The sequence below is a fragment of the Sphaerodactylus townsendi genome, linkage group LG03 (assembly GCF_021028975.2).
Source record: "Sphaerodactylus townsendi isolate TG3544 linkage group LG03, MPM_Stown_v2.3, whole genome shotgun sequence".
In the NCBI taxonomy this organism is placed as follows: Eukaryota; Metazoa; Chordata; class Lepidosauria; order Squamata; family Sphaerodactylidae; genus Sphaerodactylus; species Sphaerodactylus townsendi.
Window position 1 is genome coordinate 92,344,915 of NC_059427.1, and position 21,889 is coordinate 92,366,803.

General features: G+C 41.1%; 1 protein-coding gene across 1 annotated transcript in view; it reads right to left on the reverse strand.

The window, feature by feature from the left end:
* NR3C1 (nuclear receptor subfamily 3 group C member 1) overlaps window positions 1-20,848 on the reverse strand; it is a 97,458-nt gene extending 76,610 nt beyond the window's left edge. The window contains exons 1-2 of the mRNA XM_048491415.1: window positions 20,371-20,848; window positions 16,877-18,045 (exon numbers count right to left, since the gene is read on the reverse strand). Of these exons, the coding sequence (XP_048347372.1) occupies window positions 16,877-18,042 (1,166 nt within the window). The 5' untranslated portion in view covers window positions 18,043-18,045; window positions 20,371-20,848. The remainder of the gene's footprint in view (window positions 1-16,876; window positions 18,046-20,370) is intronic.
* Window positions 20,849-21,889: the final 1,041 nt, after the last annotated feature.

A 21,889-nucleotide genomic window follows, 5' to 3' on the forward strand; every position in this document is an offset into this window, starting at 1 on the left:
CCCTGCACCAAGTTGTCGTCTAAGGTGGTTCCTAAGTCTTTCAGACTCGAATTGGTGAAGACTTGAGGCCGGTGCAGGAACAGATTACCTTTCCTTGACTCAGGTTTCGACTGAGCATTCACCACCGAAGATGGAACTTTAGTGAAGTGGGCATGGGCAGCATGAGATCCTTTTAGACTATTATGTTGAACTGGTAGGGTCTGAGAAATTGCTGAAGGGGTCTGGTGTATAGTCTCCCCCATTGGATCTGGTTGAAATGAACAGTCCTAGCAGACTGGCTAGTTGTAGAAGGGATTGTTGTTTGCTGCGTAGCAAAGTTGCTGCCATATTTTGTATTCTGGTCATCTTGTCCTTGGGCAAGAAAAAGGCATTCTTAGAGTTCCAGCCTGAACTTCTAGATTTTGATGTGTTTGTTGACATACTGCAAGTTCAGGATGGCCCTCCAGTCTCCATTCTTCTTGGGGACAGTAAAAAAGTGCGAGTAGACCCCCAAGGTCCTTTCAGTCTCTGGAACTGATTTGATCACTTTGATCTGCAAAAGATGTTGTATTGCTGCAATTCTTTTGCGAGTTTTGTCGGGTCAAAGACTCAGTGGAGATGGAATGAAAAGGGGTCTTCGGAATCTGGTGAACTGTACTGTGTATCCCTGAGACACAACATCCCAGGTCCAGAAATCTATGTGGTCGCCCTGCCACACTTAGTGGAAATGTAGCAGATGACCGCCTACCGGAATCTCTGTGCAGTTATGCTCTTGGGGGCTTGTCTGAAGAGGAGAACTTCCCCGCTCTTCTGTAAGGATGAAAGGAACCTCTCCTGTGAAAGGATTGAGAAGGTTGCCAGGTGGATCTTCTGCTGTCCCAGGAGGGTATTCTGCCATCCTTGGAGAACCTGGGGACTCTTCCTCTGGGTTCTAAAAGAGGATCTAAAAGAATTATGGGGAGAGCTCATCTGGACAAACTTGGGCTCTTTTTTTTGTCCTTGCTTCCCACTAAAATCTGCTCAATCTCTCATCCAAAGCATGTCTCCTTGGAATGAATACCCTGAGATCACAACCTTGGAGTGGGGATCAGCTTGCCAGGCTCTCAGTCATGCATTCGTTCTGGCCAGTACCGCTGAAGCCATGGAACAGGCTGCTAATGACATGGAATCAAGTTGAATCAGTGAGGAAGGAGTTCGCCATCAAGACTTGCTCCAGATCTTCCCTCATGCCTGTCTCTTCCGGTGGCACTATGTCCAACAAACATTTGAGCCAGACAATGGAAGCCATGACTATTTTTGAAGAAGGGACCAGTGCCTTGATGGATGATGCTACCCACTCATGGGATCTTCTGAGCGCAGTATCTGATTGTTTATCTAACGTGTCCTTTGGGGTCCCTTCTCCATCCCAGGCCACCAAGCTACAGACTGCAACCCTACAATGGGAGCATCAACCAATGGGACGCGAAGCATTTTGTTAAAGTAGTCTGGCATTACATACAGTTCCTTGACTATAGCAGGCAGATCCTGCTAGAGACTGGATTCATCCAGTCCTTCCTAATTCTGTTTTCAAATAATTCAGGCACTGGGAAACAGTGGGGATGCTCCTCTTCACTAGGAAAGTAATCTCTGTTCCCCTTTGGTCTTCCTTTAATAGGTTGCCTGGACTCGGAGGGTAGCCTCAGGTGAGTCCTGCGCATCTTGTAGATCCAGTGCGGCTATAGCCCTATTGATAAGGAAGGGCAGGTCATCCATTTTGAAGAAACGAGAAGCATGGTCTAAATTGCCTGAAGGAATTTCCTCTGAGTCAGAGAAACGTTCCTGAAACTCTCCTCCCTCCCCTTCACTCTCCTCATCTGAGAAGACAATGGGATTCCTATGGCAATGAGACTGCCCCTCCAATTCCAGTCCCGCAGGGGACGTGGTGGGTGGGGGAGAGTATTGCCTCTAGCGTGCTGAGTTCTACCATTTGAGCACTCCACTGCTTCTTTTACTGTTCTAGATAAGAGGTCCACAAATCCTTGCCAGCCCTGATTAGCCCAGACAGAGGTACTGTACCCAACATCCTTCTGTGGGGGCTCAGTGGGTTCCCTGCACCCCCCGGGCCCAGTTAAACCTTGTCTGATCAATGTGTTCTCTGTGGCTTGGGGATGGCTCTCCGAACACGGTTGCACAGCTTGAGCGCTTGTGGCACGCGTTTTTCCTTTTGTGCTGGTGATTGTTCATCTCGTCCTCAGTTGGCCAAGTGGCCTCCTAGATGGGCTCCGTCGCCCACCTGTTGGCTAACCAAGCGGCTGCCTGAGGGGGAGTTCTTAGATCGGGCTACTGCTGCCCTGATGGCCTCAGCGGAGGTCTTAGGAAGCTCTCCTTCAGGAGAGAAAACAGGAGCTGCCATCTTGCAGTGAGGAAAAAGGGCGTGAAAATTAAAGTAAGCTCTCAGACAGTATAGCCTTCCTCAAGCATACACAACAAGGGGTGGTAGGGAAGGGAAAAAACAACTACACACAAGTAGACTGCAGACAATGACAAACAGGTTCCCCACAGTAAGTATAGCAAGGAGCGGCTGGAGGTATGTGCACTCCTGATTAAGGCAGGAAAAATACTGGCTCAAAATGGAGTCCACAGCAAAGACAGGAAGTTAAAAAAAATTGAAGTTCCTGCCTCCCGGAGAATGGGGTATGAAATCACCCACCAAGATGTCCTCAGCCTTCAGGAGAAGGGAATAATTGTAGAAGGTTTTAAAAATGAGTCAAATAATTTTACTTCTTTGTACTGTCCATTTTCTCAGAGGCAGTCATTTATAGGAGGGATGATTTCATGATAAATGAGTCACAAGTGAGGAATTTAGGAATTACCTTAAACATGTCACTTGTAATAAAACTTAACATATAAGAATAGAAAGAAATAGTGTCCAGTAACATGGCCGCTGCTAGATTTCCCCCCTGATTTACTTACATTAGTTTACTTTAAATGCTCTATTTCCATAACTTAAATTTCATCAGAAGTGATATACTTTTTCTTCTAGATTAAACAGATTGGTTACAGAAGGCTATTCAGCATTTAAATCCTTCAACATTTACAATCTTAACCTGTTCTCAGGGAATGGATACTTACTGTGAAAGTTCTTTTCCTCTGAGAACAGGAGGAAATTTTGTGTGGGTGATTTCACCACCTTGTTCAGAACGAGAATTCTTCAACTTTCTGTCTCCTCGGTGGGAGTCATCCACTTCCAGTTTCTGTAACTTGACCAGCAGTACATAACTTGCCTAACTAACCACATCCATAAACTATATAAATGTTGTAACTCAGAAAATAATGATGCATAAAACAGGAAGCATTGAGATAAGAGTCAGAACAGTTCCTAAGGCTTTGGGATGGTCAAGATGTTCTCCTGTGCTTGGAGAATGACCTTTCATGGTAAGTATCCAATGGCCTCTTCTGGCTTTGAGGAAGAAGGACATCTTGTGTGGGACCTTCCAGAGCTGTGTCCCCAATTTAAGGGTGGGTTATCATCTAACTATTTATTACATGCTGAGGCCCCTCCTTCCAAAAATGGCATCTGATGAGCAAAACATGGTTCAGGCCAACAAGACAGAGATGTTCCACCTGGTCTTTGGTTGAGGCAGCTACGGTTCTTTCCAACTTTCTGGCCTCCTAATTTTTTATCTCCACGTCCTTCCCACTCCCACTGCAGTAGAGATTTAAATTGTAATGGGGTGGGGGATGTCATTTTAAGTATATTTAGTTTACAGGAGCTCTATTAATGTTTAAATGTTTAGTCACGATCAGTGTACTTGTGAATTTTAAATGATTTTAACATTGTAATTAGTTATTATTAATGTTGACTTATACGTGGAATTACCTATATGTTACTAAATTACATGTGTTAGCTGCTCTAAGCCCAGCTGTTGGCTGGGAAAAAGTGGGATGGCAAATTTAATAATTAAATAAATAAATGAAAATAAGTGCTGCATGAAGGTGGAAAGAGAGGCTCAGGTAGCTGCCCTGCAAATCTCTTCTACAATTCATGTCTGGCAAACACAGAACTGGTTGCTACGCCCTTACAGACTGGGGTCTACTTCCAAGGAGTATGTCCATCTTTTGTTCCTTAAAGACTTCAATTATACAAGCTTTCAGAGTAGAACTAATAGATGTTTTGGACATTGGTTTTCCTAAATTTGGAGAATATATGTTTTCGAACAGAAAATCCAATTTTGATGTCTTGTGATCTAATGAGAAAGACCTTTTGTGTTCTCACGTCAAGCTGGAGCCACAGGGACAGAAAGAGGAGAGACACATTTTATGAGACAGATAAACTTTGGCAACTACTTTAGGTTTAAACATGAGAGCCCAAAATAGCAGTGTTTTCATACACAGTCATTTTAATGGTATAGACTGAACCAGTTCAAAACAGTTTAGTTAAGTGCTGATAAGATGGTATATAGATTCCACATGGAAAACCTGGGGATCTGAGGGAGAGCCATCTGAACAGTTCCCTTTAGGAACCTTTGAATGTGCAGATGTTGAGACAGATAGTTCCTATGAGGTAATAGGGTAGTCAGTGCAGCCACCTGTCTTTTAAGGGTGGCACCCTTCAGGCCTGACTCATGACCATCTCTTAGGAATTTCAGAATCAAGGAAACCCTAGGTTTTAAGGCTGAGAATCCCTTCCTGTGGCATCACTGCACAAATGCCTTCCTTTGCGAATTGTATATTTGTATAGTAGAAGGATGTCTGGAGCCCAGAATGTCAGTAACGCCCCTGGAATTGTCAAAGTTTAGAAATTTGCACTGTTCAACTTCTAAGCAATTAGCCTGAGCCTTTGTGGTTGAGGGTAAAGAACTGGGCCCTGGCTGAGCATGCCAAGGTCAAAGGATAGAATCATTGGTAGAGTTTCTGCCATCTCTCTGAGGATGGAGAACCAGGGACAATGTGGCCAGTATGGAAGCATGACAGTGACCAAGCTCTCTGTTCTTGGATCTTGCACAGAACTTGGCAATACTGGCATCAGGGGGAATCCATATAGAAGCCCCCAGGACCATCGGGAGATGAGCACATCTGTGGCCTCTGCCCTTGGATAATAATACCTTGAGATGAACTTTTCCATCTGGTGGTTCTCTGCATTTGCAAATGAATCCATTATAAGCAGATCAAACTAAGAAGCAATTCTCTAGAATAAATTCCTCTTCAGCTCCCATTGTGCTTCCAATATGAACTGCCAGCTCAACCAGTCTGCCTGAGAATTGAGCACCCTCTTTATGTGCTCTACCTGGATCAATAGGAAGTGAAGCTCGGCCCATCTGAGACTCTTGGTTGCATATACATGAAGTCAAGATGATTTGGAACGCACCCTAGTTTTTGAAAAATATATACCTTTGTGGTATGCATGTGAGACCATGTTTCCCTATTGAAACAATGTGAAGTGACTGAAGGCCAGCAAGATGGCACGCGTCTCTAGAAGACTGCTTGGAAGTTTGTATTCTGCAGGAGACCAATGGCCTTGGACCGGATGACTGTCCATAATAGCTCCCTATCCCAGGAGGAAGATATCTAAAAAGATCTGGACTTGATCCCTCTTGAAGATCTTCCCTTATTGAAAATTCTTCAGCTTGTTCACGATTACTGATTGAATTTGGCTTCTACTGGAAGCAGTAGGACATGGTACGTCCAATCCATATTGCCCAACTGGAAAGGTTTTAAGAAACACTGGAGTGGATGATCGTGGAGATGACCTCACTGGATCATGCCTATAGTAGAGATTAACAGACCCATCAGTTTGGCCGGTAGCATAAGGGAAGATGATCTGCTCTTGATGATGTTCATGGCCTGATCTTACTGGCCTTGTCCTCTGGCAAGAAGAGAGTTGCATAAGTTGTATAAAAAAATCCCAAGGTGTTCCAGATGCTGCTTGAGTGTTAACAAGCACGTGAGGAAATGCATTTATTAATTTCTGGTTTTATGGACTATACAGGTTATTTTATCTTATTACTGGGTACTGTTTTGTTTTTAAATCATGATTTCTTGTTGAAACAGCTTTTATATATTGCACTCTTGATTGTATATTGCCCCGAACCAGATATGGGAGGGGCAATTAGCAAGTAAGAAAGTAAGTACGTAAGTACGTACGTATGTACGTACGTAAGATCACACAGAAACACTCACCATAGCCATCTGCTGAAGTTGAGAAGTTGGAGGCAGTGGCAATCACCATCTTTTCCCCCATTTGGGAGGAAACATCCAAGTTGTATATCCCCATATGAAATTAAGATATAAAGATCCTGCTGCTGATAAGCCTAACAAAACTGGGAGATCTTCCTAAAAAGTGTGGAATAATGAATGACTGCAGAATGTAGAAAAAGAGTTTAAATAAAGTTATATTAAAAATATTCTCAGAGAAGAAGGCATTGAAGTGAGAAAGCAGTTTTAAGGCAAAACCCCCAGATCTTTTCCTCCTCTGAGTTGGCTAGTTGCCAAAACAAAACCGGAAAATAAACTACTTTACTAATATTTCACCATCCAGAGAAGAAATTTGAGCCCTATAATAAGCTACTGAAACTGTGGAAACAGGGGCATCTAGTGGACCTTGTGGACATGGCAGCCACCAGAAAGGGATCCATGCCCCTTGAAATAACTGAAATGACTGCAAGTCTTAAGAGCATATCTGCTGCTATGCTAAACCTTAGAGAAGAATTAGATTCCTTGAAAGATTCTGTCAATAACATAATACAAATGATGTTACAGCTCAGTAAAGATATTAAAGAGATGAAAGATCAATTACACAAAGTAGCACAGATGGAGTGGAGAAGACCAAAGAGGAAGTAAAATCCTTAAAGCAAGAGATGAATTCTGAACCATTGAAGGTTAAAATACAGAACTCAACCATTCTTCAACTGGAATATCAACTCAAACAGAAGCCCCTAAGACTGAGAAAGGTACCAGAGAACTGAAAACCAGAAAAAGAGGCGTTAAAGTGGAAAATTGTCTTAGTCCTGGCCAATCATTTAAAGACAAAAAAAGAAGATATGGTGTCAACACAGATTGAGAAAATTTACAGTCACACTGAAAAGTCCCAAAGTGAAAGGACTGTGCAGAGATATTGTCATCTATTTCCATTCTAACGCAATGGCAGAGCAGATTCTGAAAGCGCACAGTAAATCAATAATCAAGACAGAAGGTAAGGACATCATTGTGATGAGGGTGATTCCCTTAAGAATCCTAAAGAAAACAAAATACCATGCATTTCTGGTGGACATGTTGAGAAACAACCAGATAGGATTTGCATGGCTTGGATGTGAAGGAGGCTTTTTTTTACTTGAAAGGGAAAACAGCAAAGAATAATGAGTGCCAAAAATATCTGTAAGGAAACTTTAAAAAGACTCTAAAAGAATGTGTTTTGAAAGATCAATTAAAGATCCAACAAAAGGGGAAGCAAATGGATCTATTGAGGATAAATAAAAATAGGAGAGTACAATCTGTTTTAAGGTTGAGAAAAGGGGAATAAGGGAGGTATGGGGAAACTTATGTTAAAAGGGGGGAAATACTTTGACTATGGGAAACTAGAGCTTATTCCGCACATGCAGAACAAAGCATCTTTCAAACTGCTTTCAGTGCTCTTTGAAGCTGTGCGGAATAGCAAAATCCACTTGCAATTAGTTGTGAAAGTGGTTTGAAAACGCATTATTTTGCGTGTGTGGAAGGGGCCTAGGTTAGGAATAAGATGTTTTTCCTTTGTTATAAATTCCCTCAAAATTGAAGTAGATAAACACACACACACAATTTCTGTAGTTTATGTAGTACCAACCTTTGTTTTGTAAGAAGTTTAAAGTGACTGGATCATTGGTATCTTTTCCCTCCCATGTTGTAGTTTAACGTCAGGGGGATGGTATCTATATGATGGAGATGCATTCCTGAATCAATGTAACAATTTAAAACAACAAACCAATGCTGCTAAAAGGCATATGTAACCATCACCATTTGGGGCATTTCCTTGATCCTTACTTTGTGGCTTCACACACTTTGTAGATAACTAAGCTTCCCCGGGCCCTCTAGTCCCATGAGAGAAATAATTGCATCCTTTATCTCATGTGGTAGGAAACCAGGAGGCTGTCTCTTACTATCTGCTGCTGACCTTGGGGTGCCTAAGCTCCAGGGACTGTGTTTCTGTGTTTCACAACTTCTTGGGAAAACAGGAGGGAGGAGTTACAACAGGGAATAAAGGGGATGGCAAAGGCCAGGTTTGTCAGAACTGGCTTTGCCAAGCTTGGGTGCTCCAATACCTCAACAATAAACACTATTGATCAATACCTCAGAGTCTTTTTGTTAGCTTAAGGCTCCGAGACCTGACATGTTTGTTGTAGATGTTATAAAATTAATAAAAATATTTTTAAAAGGAAGTCATGCTTCTGAAGAAAGGAGATAGTTCTGAGTGTCCTCTGATGATTTGGCCTTGGAATCCAATCTGATCAGCAGATCATCAAAATAAAGGTGAATTTGTATTCCCTGTTCTCACAGACACATGATGGGGTTAACAAAATTTCACAAAACACCCTTAGTGTGGTTGATAACCCAAAGAGCAGTGTTTCGAATTGGTTGCTGTTTACTGCAAATCATAAAAAATCTCTGTCCTGGGATAAAAGCCTGCTGGACAGGATAGCGGTTACAGGGGCGTCCACCAGAGGCACCTGGAGCATTTTGTTGGCAAACAAAAGCCGTAGATCTTTTTGATGAAGGTAGGGAAATATTTGTTTGAGGTACATCTGACCCACTTTTTCTTAATCTGTCTCCCAAAGAATTCTGGGAGAAGAAAGACTTTCTTCTCCATATCAGAGTGGGGGGATTTCTTGGTTTCCCTTAGGTTTTTCCATCACCATGCCTTTAGAAATACCAAATTCCTCTGCAGAGTAAGAGTCCTGAAAGTCTAAAGCGGATAGACTTTGCAAAGAGATACTGAATGTCATCAGCTTTTTAAAACCTGGCTGCTTCCTCTGGCACATCTATAGAAACCTCCTCTTCACCTGATCCTTCTTCTCTTTCCTCCCTTCACTATGGGAGTATTGGTCATGGCCAATTGGCCATGCTGACAGAGGCTGATGGGAATTGTAGTTCCTGAACATCTGGAGAGCCGCAGGTTCCCTACCCCTGGTCTAGGTCATCCAATGGATCCTCTCTGGGATGCTTCCCTGCTCATGCTATCTTCCTAGGGGCCTTGATGGGCCAAGGAGAGGATCCAGGATTAAAAGTAGAGTATCCCGAGAAGAAGGAAGGCAAGTGAGCCCTAGAGACCATCCCTCTGCTCTGATGATAGAAAGCAATCTCTTCCCTCGTTTGTCCCATGAATGTTACAAATTCAGAGATTATTTGCGATTGGAATGTTAAGATGCTACTCACAAGTAAATTTGCTCTGTGCAAATCCCCAACTCCCTGCAAGGGGCTGTTAGGAGTGGAGGTGCCTTCCAAAATCTGTGATGGCTCAGAACAGTCAGAATTGGACATAGCTGGGATGCTAACCAGCACAATAGTTTTAGGGCCACTTTCTCAGACCAGCAAAATGGTGTCTGTCATCCCTGCTGGTCTGGGGGAAGGGCTCCTTTTCAACAACCTTTGTCTAATGATCTGCTTCCTGCCTCAGGGTAAACCAGAGTTCTGGTGTCTGCTCGAGCTGAACTATTGCCACCTGCAACATTGTATGCATTGGTGGTTAAGGGAGCCACCATGTCTGACTCAGAGAAAAAGCTGTCCCTGCCTTCTTCTGTCTGCATCTTGATGTTTTTGGTGTGAAATGGTTGCCACTTCTGTTCTCCGCACCTTCTAAGAACTATACTTCTCTTTCTTCCATTAATAAAGAGTAATGGATGGGGGCAGGGGGAGAAAGCTATGCAGAGTCAAGCGAACAGAAAAAGGAAATTAGAAGAAATGTTAGACTGGAAGTACAGCATCAGAGACAGAACCATCACTAAAGCTGCTCTCCTTAGCTGAGGCAAGAAAGAAACTGAAAGGGGATGACTACCACTGAGGCGACAGGAAGCTGCAGAATTCTAGTTCCTGCCTCCCTGAGCAAAGTGGTGGAAATGACCAACACTATTTTCCTCATGGGGAAAATATCTGAACAAACAACTGAATATTCTTCATTCATCACAGCAAGAAAGCTGTAACCAACATTGCTAAAATAAAGAGGAAACTTGATACTAAACTGTGTAAACTATATACAATGAACAAAATAGTCTTAATTTGCTTAAAGTTTATTTTTTGTTAAGCACTGCCCTAAAAATTAAAAGTATGCTTTATTATGGTATTCTTTACAACAAGTAATTCTGAAACAAAAATGTTTGCTAAACTGTTCAACCAGCGTTGCAATCTACTTTTGAGACTCACAGTCTCTTGGATTTTGTTCTTTCAAAGTCACTGATGACTTAATCCTTCTGAAAACACCCAATATATGCAAACTCCAGTAATTTAATAAAAGAGCAGATTGGTGATCTGGTTTTAGATTACGTATTCTATAATCCTAATAAACACATACAATTTCCAGCTATTGTCTGGCATACTGGTAACAGTAAAATTTCTCACGGACATATGATGAGTGGAACAAATCTAAATTACAGAGAAAGTCAACACATCTACATCCAAGTAAATTCCCAGATTTAACAGATTATATTTTCAACAAAAACAGCCTCACAACGAACATACATAAATTTCTGGCAGAATTTCTGACCGCAGTCTGCAGTCACCAAATTTGGATGGGGCTGCCCAATGGGAGACTAACTATCAAATGACAGGACACTTTAAGATGACAGTTGATTTCATTAAACCTGATTTATGTCAGAGGTCTTCCAATGATGTATTTTAAACACTGTTGCAGAAAACCTAGAAACACTGTATGTTATAGCAAGATTGGTATCTGTCTGCAAAAGAGAAGTATAAAATTATCTTGTGCAACCCAGGAATCTATACGGAAATGACAAAATGAAACTACTACATATTTTTTAGAGGAATAACTAGTTATTAGCCAGTGTGGTATAGTGGTTAAGAGGGGTGGACTCTAATCTGAAAAACTGCATTTGATTCCCTGTTCCTCTATATAAAACCTGCTGGGTGACCTTGGGCTAATCACAGTTTTCTCAGAACTCTCTCAGCCCACTTACCTCTCAACGTTCCTGCGGGGGGGGGGGGGGGGTCTTTGTAAGTCACTTTGAGACTCCTTATGGTAAAGAAAAGCGGAGTACAAAACCCAACTCTTCTCTTAGTATATAAATAAGATGCACAGTAACATCAGATTTTATAATACCCAAACAGACTGCTAAAAGTTGTTTGCATTTTCTGTTCTCACTTTAGGTTCCCCTCCTTCAATGTCTTTATTTATCTGTCTCTCCTTTTAAACAAATAATACATCCAGGTGAAAGAAAAAGATAGTTTACCAAAGGTGCCATCTTTTTCTTACGGTGAGATGTGTAATTCTGGACCATCTAGCTTATTGTTAATACATATTCACAAAGAATTGTATAACCCACACAGAACAAACTGGTAAGTTATGAGCCACAATTTTACAACTGGATTGAAACTTGATCCAAGATGGGGTAAGTACCATAACCAATGGGAGAAGAGGTCAGATACACTTGGATATAATAAACACAAAAATAATAAATTACAGAAGTTCGACTGCTTCTAAACAATTCAGTACACAAAGTATTAATTAAAATCCCAAAATATTATGTTCCTCAAGTAGCTAAATAACCAAAACAAAATCAACCTTGCTACAAAGTAAAAAAGAGCTGAACAATGGGAAAAAAGAGAACACTGAAACAAAACCTTGAAAATATAACCATCCTACAGAGACCCAAAGTAGGCCCTGATATGGAAAGGATGGAGGTTACTGCTTAGTTTTGACACTTCTAATTAATGATGATTAAGCCATTTAACAGTTTACCAAATTGTACATTCGCAGAACTTTTACACAAGATGCCTTTGCAATACAAGACAAAATTAAAGACTGAAATTTGTGGATGTGAGGGTGATCTGGCTGACTGAAATTTGTAACATTCTATGGAATTAAAAATTAAGATTTTAAAATGAAATTTCCTAATTGTATAAAAACAGCCATTGCCATTTTTCAAGTAACACCACAATTCTAAAAGGGGGGGAGGTGGAAACATGTCTCTCTCCACAGACTGTTAAATGGTAGCAGTCTTCTTTAATGTAAAAAAATTGTGCAGCGTTGTAATTGCTACATGGCAACTGCCTGTATGAAAAACTGAAAGTAAACAGGATTTTTATGGTTATCACTGTTGGGAAAGTAAAATGAGCCTAGCAATAATTACAATTTAAACTAGGTAGAGTGGAAACACAACATAAAATAAAAATAAAACTGCTCCTATTGAATTTTTTAAAAGCCAGCACAACATTCTTGCACAAATGGTCTGAAAATTCTCTCTTCAACCCAAGCCAATTTCACCACATAAATAAATCTTTCACACATTAAGGGGCACTAAAAGAGATAGGCATAGATTTTCTCCAGGAATCACACAGTTTGAGACAATGTTATATAGTACCACTCAACCAATACGTTAATAAAAATTAATAAGTGGAATTTATTTTATATTTTTCTCCAAAAAGGTCAGTAGTGAGCATGCTCAACTGTAGCTGCGTAATAACAACAAAAAGGGAAGTTATTAAGACAGAATGAATGGTCAAGGTCACCCACCAACTTTCATGGGGATTTGAACCTTTGTCTTCCAGATGCTGGACCATAATCAACACACATGCACTGAATTGAAGCAATTCTGAAGCACTGTGAACATTCAATTTAAAAAATAAAGATAAAAATCAAGGTATGTATTGTATTTTCACAGTGACCTAACACTACTGTACTGACAAATTTACCTAGAGAAGAATATATCGTTGTGCATGTGGGCACCTACAAATCAGTAGTCACTACAGATTTCATTTTGTGAGTAACTGAAAATGTATTGGGCATAAAGATAATAAGAATTAGTATGTTTTAGTATAGTCCTCTATCTCAGTGTTCGTGACCTGATCAGTTTAGAATGCATCTCCTGCTTATAAAAGCAACAATTACTCATTCTAATTCTGAACCTGGCTTCCAGCACACAGATCAAAAATCCAAATTAATAGGGTCAGGTTTTGCAAATCCAGGTTTAAAATCCATCCAAAACATAAAGTACCACTGAGATCTCACTAAAATCTCACAAGATCATGGCTGGCATTACAGGGTTACCTGCCAACTCCAGCAGGATGGGAGCGTTGGTTCAAAGAGGCAATGAATGACAGTGGAGAAGAGAGCAGCAGTGGTGGGTTGGAGAGCAAAGACAGAGAAAATGAACAAAAACAGAGGAGAGTCAGCAGAGAAGCAGACAAAATTCTGCTCCCAGTGAGTATTGCAGGCCCCAACTGAAACATTTCTGATGATGGAGCAGATGAAAGGGCCTGATCTCTACTTTGAGACATCTATACCTAATGTGCTGTAAGCTCCATGTGAACTGATACCCAAAGAATGATGCCTGGTTCAGACAGAGTGCATACTTCTGTAGTCCTGGGGAACCCCCAGGTTTGCAGAATAACACAAACACTTTGAAAAAAGAGGGTTTAAACCCCTCAGAAACCGAAGGAATGCTGCCTGTGCTTCCTCAAACTGAAGCCTACAGAGAGATAGGAGAGCGGGAGCTGTAGGAACCAACTGAATGAAGCTACTAGAGAGCCCCCTGCTGACACTAGCTCTGCTGCCACTGACACTCCTACACTTGCAGATAGACAGATGGAGAAGTCTGCTTAGACTGGCAGGGGCACTCCAGGAAAGAGGTCTTTTCATATCACTTATTACCTGGTTCTTTTAAATGCAAACACTAGGCATCTAATCTGGGGCTTTCTGAATACCAAGCAGATGCTCCACTTCTATGCTTCTGCCTCTCCAGTCCCATGGCAACATGTCTATCAATTGATCAATATAGCCAATTTGATTTTTAATCAGAATAATCCCTTATCATAAGAATAATCCCTTATCATAAAAATTCATGACCAAACTGTAAACAAATGAGTTTTTAAACCTCAGAAAATGCCATATTTAATATATATAAATTTGCTGATGCACAATAGATTCAGAAAGTGAGGGAGCCCTTCGATTCTCCACAACAATTGAGAATGCATTGCCATCACTGCAACTATGCTCATAATACTGTGTGAGAGAGGAGACTTTCCAGTGCTTGAAATATCCCTGAAATACAGTCAAGGAATATTATCCATACTCACAATGGTTGAGAAACACTGATTTATGAAAAATATTGTATAGCATCACCTGCCCTCATACACTCTGGCTTAAATACTTTTGCTTTTCCTTGTTTCTATTTCATGATTTCCTTCTCTTTTCCACTTCACTGTATTGTTGCATGACCTAACCTAGGTAATAACTAAATACATTCAATTTGAATTGTCTATGTTTAATACTGATGTTGGGAAGCAACATTAGTAATAAAATGTAGAAGAATGCCATAGTCTCACATGCTGTTCCTGATGTCAGTGAGGAGATTCTTATATAGTTCTGTGTTCAAGGAAAGAACTCCTAGATCAAGTTCAAATGTACAACACAGATACAGCTCAGTTCTGACATTACATCAAACCATAGTTTGCGTTATTAATTATGTCAAACAGAAACTTTCAGCTTCCAAAAATATATAGGAAAACTATTGTTTAAAACTGCTTGTCTATTTCCATTTTCTATCTAGCCGTTTCTGTGATGTGGCTGCTTCTGGTAACCACAGATCTAACGGTGATCTGTGGCTGATCTGACAATTCAGACATCATATCTAACTACAGTTATCACAACCAGTATCACAAACAATAGTCTGGTGGCAGATCAGGCACCATACTGAATTACAGGATAACAACCAGTTTAATTAACAGATACATTCATACATTTTGATGGTCAGAAAGGAAAATAATATTTAATATTTCTGTTTTCTGTTACAGTAAAACACCGGAATTTATCATAAAGTCACAGGTTTAACAACTAATTTGCCCTTGTCGAGCAAGCAATTGCTAACATACAGCTCAAAATGCAAGCCTTGTAAAACTATATTGTAGATGCAACTCCTCTGTTGAGAAATTGGAAAATCCTAATTTACTAAGATATATCTGATTTCATGTATATTTTATAAGAATATGGATACTTTTCAATAAAAATTCTCAACAATTTCAGTTTTATTTTGAAGATAAAATAGTTTTGTGCAGTACATAAAAACCATCAGAATAGATATTCATAACATGAATTGAAACACATATTTCACTTCACAAAATTCAAGAGAATAGTCCCATTTCATTTTCATCTAAGCTAGATGATCTAAAGTCTCTATGAGGCTGCAGCCTAGCAGGTTCAAACCATAATACAAGCATTATGACTAGAGATTTCGATTCTGACAACTGCTTTTCTAAAACAATCACTAAAAACAACATTTAGTTCAAGTATTAATGTAAGCATCAAAAAGAAATTACAAGGACACCAAAGGCGTTATAGCAGATTTATATCAAGCATCTTGAAAGAAAATTTTGGCCATGCAAGGCTGTGTCATGTAAAAAGCATTAATATTTTCTAAAAGCTACATCTATATTACTAAAGTTGCCACAAAATGCATGTCTGATAGAATGTTATTTACAGCTTATGACAGCTATACTAGATTGGGAAAAAAATTAATGAACTTTGGATCCAAATTGTTTGCTTAGTTAGCATTAATAAACACAGCTGATCAACCTTTGTTTTGATCAACACAATATGTTTTTACTATGATTTGCTTCACAGCTTTAAAATCAAAATTTAGATTGGCTCATACATCTCCTGTCTTTTAAATGCTCTAAAAAATACCACCAAAACTATTAATGTTTACTGGTACTTGTATTATTTAACATGCCATCAAATCACGTGGAAATTGTATTTCTTGTATGTTGCTGAATCACTGAATTAATAATAATAATAATAATAATAATAATAATTAAAACATCTGTCAAATTCAGAAGGCAGCCCTGCTGGGATCCACACGAATACTACGCCAATACATTACAACTTCCTAGGCCTCTGGGTGAGGCTCGAATTGTAATGAAGGCTAAAGATCTGGCAGCTGTGAAATCTACAATAATAATAATAATAATAATAATAATAATAATAATAATAATAATAATAATAATAATAATAATAATAGCTATGAAAAATACAATAATATTAATATTAACAATACCACCACCACCACCAAAAGGGATCACAATTGGAAGCATAGGAATTAACTGAATAGGTTGATATGTAAAGTTACAAGAAACTGTTCATTTGATATCTATCAGTGGGTGTTATCTGAATAGCAGAATGTTAGGTGAAATATATAATATGAAAGGTTCTCTCAAATTTGTATCATGACTTCCTGGAACATTAAGATCCATTCTTTTGTTATTACTTTAATTATATAAGTAGATGTGTTTTTCTATTTTTTATAAATATCTTATTTTTGTATGTGTTGTTATAAATTTTCAAAATGGCAAAAAGCATACCATCAAAACAAACAAAATTGTTAAATATGTTCAAAAAGTTTATGATGGCCTACCAAACTGTGTGTTAAATATACACAACTTCAAGAAAAGGGAACCTTTTCAAACAATCAAAATGCAGGTAAAGATTAGTTTGAAATAAATACTACGTGATTAAACTTATTTTTTCTCACCTCACGGTTTTTGAACTATGACAACATATTACATTATTTCATTGACCATAATTGTTCTATTTGCACTGTGTTAACGTATCTAGGTAACTAATTAAAATCAGGTTATCAATTTAAAGAACAAGAAGTATATTACTACAAGAAGTATGGTACTACATATACTTATCATAAATATAAAACAAAAGATCTCTTACCTTGAATAGCCATTAGAGAAGGCAGGTCTTCCAGAAAAATTCAAAGCTCCTATCGAAGCAAGAGCATCCCCAGATCCTTGGCACCTATTCCAATTTTCTGTACTAGCAGGATGAGATGGAATGGCATTAAAAACTGGTTTCTGATCCTGCTGTTGAGAGACGGATGCCATATTCAAGTCATAATGGTACATTTGTCCTCCAGAAGTGCTGACACCATGAACAGAAATGGCAGATGTTTTATTTCCGAGCACATTAGAACCAGAGAAGCTGGCCTGGCAATAACCTGGACTGATTTTCTCTTGCTTTATAACCCCAGGGGTACACAGTTCAATAAAATCTTCTTTCTCTGTCTTCACTTGTGGCACCGTGTGGGTGGGCAAAATATCCCCACGTTCACTGATTGTAGGCTTACTGTCTTGTAAAACAGGAGGCTTACAGTCCTCAATATCCTTTTCTTCAAGAAGAAAACCCTCATCTGCACCAAGAGGCGAAAGCAAGCTGCCTTCATCCAGTAAGGGATCCATTCTCCAAGGACTCCCATTTGTTTCTTTTCCGGGAGATACAGGAGGCAAATCAAAATCCTGCAGAATATCAAAAGTGCTTTGGTCTTCAGAGAACAACTTCAAGCTGCCACCATTACTGCCAACTTGGCCTTGCACTAAAGCTCCTTGCTCTAAAGTGCGATCACGACTAGCCATGCTTGGGAACCCCGGTTCTAGGGGCACATCGAGAGATGCCGAACTCTTTGAGCCTTCAGCCAGGCTAGAAGTCTTATTCAAGCTCGCAATGCTTTCTTCGAGGAGCCTGAAATCTGTTTCTCCAGAAGAGAGACTGATTTGGCCCTGCTGCGGAAATCCAAGTTCGTTTCCCATCACTTTTGTATCTGTTTCGCCCATATATATTCCCATTGACAGCGACACTGCTTTGGAGAGATCTGGCTGTGGTGCATTGCTTCCTAATCCCTTTGACAAATCACACAGAGCAGGTTGCTGCTTAGAGTCAGACTGAGAGGAGGCAGGAAACGGAGCTGTAGATGCAGGAGTTTTGACAGGAGCTCCACCCCTAAAGGATGGAGGAAAGTCCATCATATGCCCTCCTTTGTCACAGAAATGAACACTCTTCCCTGCTTCCTCCACTGTGGACTTTAGTGATTCTTTGGACTCCATTGTCTAAACAATGATTATAAAAGAAGAGAAATATTCACTATTAGCCCAGAACGATACAAGGCAAATAGAGTCAGTACATGGTTTAATTAAAATACATTTTCCAATGTCACTCTTTTAAAAATAAAGTTCATAATCCACTCCAAATGCTTGGGACTAATTTTTAAGCCACGTTACGATCTAATAAAATTGTATTTAACACTATATCACTAATCATGGAAAAACCTACTCATTCAGAATCTCACTTTATCTATGTCACTGAATTGTATGCACACACCCACGTACTAAAAAATGAAAGTTACATATCTCTGCTACACCAGAGATGAGGAATATTTCTTATTTTAATGTCGAGCTTTTTTCTACAATTTTTAGATCTATTAACTACCAATGCAAGAGAAAAATACAAAAACTCTTATTGCACAACTTTCACATGCTTTTTCACTAGGCGCCAATGACACTTGCACAGGGGAAAAAATCCCCAGGTAATTGCTACATATATTAATTCCCCAAATTTCTCTCTCCTTTCAACTTCTACTTATTACCCTGGATTGGGGGGGGAGGGTAGGTAGATAAGGATATATAGTGTTCTAGGCTTGCCCAATTTAATATTTTACTCTAGTCCAAAGTACATTTCAAATTGCATAGGGTTTAATTATGAAGCACACTTATTGAAAAATTACTATTTCACAGATCTTATGATCCCCAAAAAAGCTATTTAAAGAATAATCAAAAATTAGATCTATGTATTTAACAAATGATATCAGATAAGCTAGTTACATTATATAATGAGTTATTTGGAGAAAAATAAATATATTACTGTATCCAAAAATTACTGAATGTTTCTACAGAACATTTTAATTCTCATTAGTAACTTATTGGACAATTTAACCAGATTTCTCTTAAAAAGAACAATCCTTAACAGTTCTAAAGTTAAAAGGAAAGGGAAACCAATATTCTGAATGTTCATTTGGTTTATTGTATTATGTCTCCTCAAAACATAAAACAGGGCTTTGTGAATTGCCACCAGACTTCTCTGAGAGCTCCCTTCAAGCCAAACAATAAAAATAGCAGGCAAAAGCAAAACAAGCTATTTGATTCTGCAACACCCTCTCTTTAGCTCTTTAGAAGTTGTGGCAAAATTTAATTTTTGTTTCACCACAGCACAATTTTGTCATTAAATAGTTTATAACAAAGTAAAGAATAGGGAAGATGTGGAGTTACTACATTTCACGACAGAAAAAAACAAAAGTCCACTAGCACCTTAAAAGACTCACGAACGCTCATATTCTGCCAGAAATTTTGTCAATCTTTTAATGTGCTAGTGGACTTTTGAGTTTTTCCACTGCTACAGATTAATACGGCTACCCATCCGGATCTATCTACATTTGACAAGTTTGTCTCACAGTCACACACGCTGATAGACAACGCCAAAGGGAGAAAAATCTGTCACATGATACTATTGCGAGCGGTCCGTCCCCCCCCCCCCCAGTTATTTAAGCACGATCTTTGCGAGCTGAAAAGCGCCCCCTTTACCCAAACTGGATTTTATTTTTTTAAAAGGAAGAAATGTGTCGGGACCTGTTGAGCATTCTGCTGGCACGCCCACTTCTGCAAAATAACACCAACCCTTTGCTGCAAAAACTCAAGTACGAAGTTTTTTAACTCCCTTGATGGTTTCCAATCCCTCGGGCCCGCCAATATTTTTTTAGGTGCAAGAGAAACGAGGACAAAAAAAAGAAGAAGAAAAGAGCAAAGCTTCTTTCTTATAAACTGAAAAAAACCCGACTGTCTGTAGAAACAAACATAATTTATGAACAAATAAACCCAAGATGTCATTTTCTCCAAGGGGGGCGAGGCGGAAGACGCGAGAACGAACTCTATACTATTAATGGCCCCTTGGAAAAAATTTTTCTGACACCAGGCTGTATAATCAGACATGACTTGGGAGAAATTAAATTAGACCCAAACGGTTGCGAAACGAGACAGCACTACCATCACCCCCCCCCCCCACACACACACACACATACACACCCCTTCTCCCACGACCACATTTAATTCAGACGAGGCTATAAGTTCGACTACCCGACAAAATAGGAGACGTGATTCCCCCCCTTCACCCGGCCTCCAAGCTCAGTCCCAGATCACTCGGTCGAAAGGGGAGGGCGGGGGGAATAGAGAGAGAGGGAAGGGAGACAGCAGAGGCTCATGACTAGAAATGGGGGGGATGACCCCTGAGAAAACCCACACCGCCCTCTTCCTCCTCCTCCGCTATGCGCCTCCCTCCCTCCCTCCGAAAAGCCCCCAACTCGAAATCACCGGGCCCCCTTTTACCTTCTCGAGTGGGTGGGGGCGCGGGGGACTTCTCTACCCGCCAACTTCCATGGCTCCAAGAGAAGCGAGGCGAATAAACAACTCGGCGGAGACGGGGAGGCAGGAGAGTCCAGGGGCGGCGGGGATTGGGCGCGGGGTGGGGGCTGACGCAGCCGCCCCTTTGCGGATGAGAAGCGAGGCCGCCCTCCCCTTCACGCGCGGCGACGCCACCAGCCCCTCACCTGCTCCTTCTTCGCCGTGCAACCCCCCCCCCCCAACACACACACACACCTCTGCTCCCCCTCCCCAGTCAATTAACGCGGACGAGCCACGCTCGACCGCCTCCTGCTCCCCTCCTTCCTTCCCCAGCCCTTCTGAGCGTCCCGCCCTCCCCCTTTCCCTCCTGCCTCTCCCCTCCGCCAGCCAGCCGCTCCGTCGGCGCTCTGGTCCGCGGCTTGCCCCAGCCACAAAATGGAGGACGGCGGCGCGAGCAGCAGCAGCAGCCGCCGCCTCCTCCTTCTCCCTCCCCCCCTCCCCCCAGACATGGAAAGAGAGTCGATAGCACAGAGGAGGGGAAGCAGTGCGGCGCGCGCTCGGCCACTCGCGGCATAGCAGAGCGCGCGTCCAGGGAAGGAGCCGGCGGGGACGCGCATTGCGGGGCTGCCGAGGGGGAACGGTGCAACCTGTTGACTGCGAGCGGCAACTGCAGCCCCAAACCTGGGCCTCCTCCTTCGCCTCCTGTGCCTTGCCGCGTCGCCCACCATGCTTCCATCTCGGACCTCTGCTTCCCCGCCTCCTTCTTGTTTATATTTTGTTTTTTGTTCCTGTCGTTTTCCTTTTTTTGCTCGATTCACTGTTGCGATTTCACATTTCCGCCTTCCCCCACCCCCACCCCCACCCCCCAAAAAAAGCAGAGGAAGAAAACGTTGGTTGTGTGGTGGTGGACGAGTTGGTGGGGCTTGCTGCCAAGTGAGTTTGCAATTGAACAGATAGCAGCTGGGCAGTCCTTCGCACCCTTGGAAGTAAAGCGCGCTCAGTTCTGCGGAACTTGTTTCTGTCGTGTGAAGGAGCAATCAGGTCTGCGCAGTGGGATGGTGTGGAAGCCAAATGCGATTTCCAAGCGAGTTCTGGTTAAATCGACGTTTTCAGCTAGCTGTATGAAGCTGGAGACATCCCATTCCCTCCCTCAACCACTATTTCTTCTTTCCCTTTGCTAAACGCCCCCATAGTTTCTCCCCTTTTCCTGCTTCTTCCTCTTCTAAATTGAGATTGCCAGCAATAGCTTGGGAAATTCCTGGAGATGATGGGGCGGAGCTTTGGCAGGGCAAGATTTCGAATGGGGAGCAATCTCAGCAAGATGTAATCTCAGCAAGATGTAGAGGCCAAGATGGGGAGCAATCTCAGCAAGATGTAGAGGCCACCTTTCAAAGCAGCCATTGGTTCAGGGGAATTGATCTCTGTCACCTAGAGAGAAATTGTTCCTCTGGGTGATTGCTAGTCCCCATCAGAAGGTTGGCAACCCTAATTCCCCTAGAGTGCA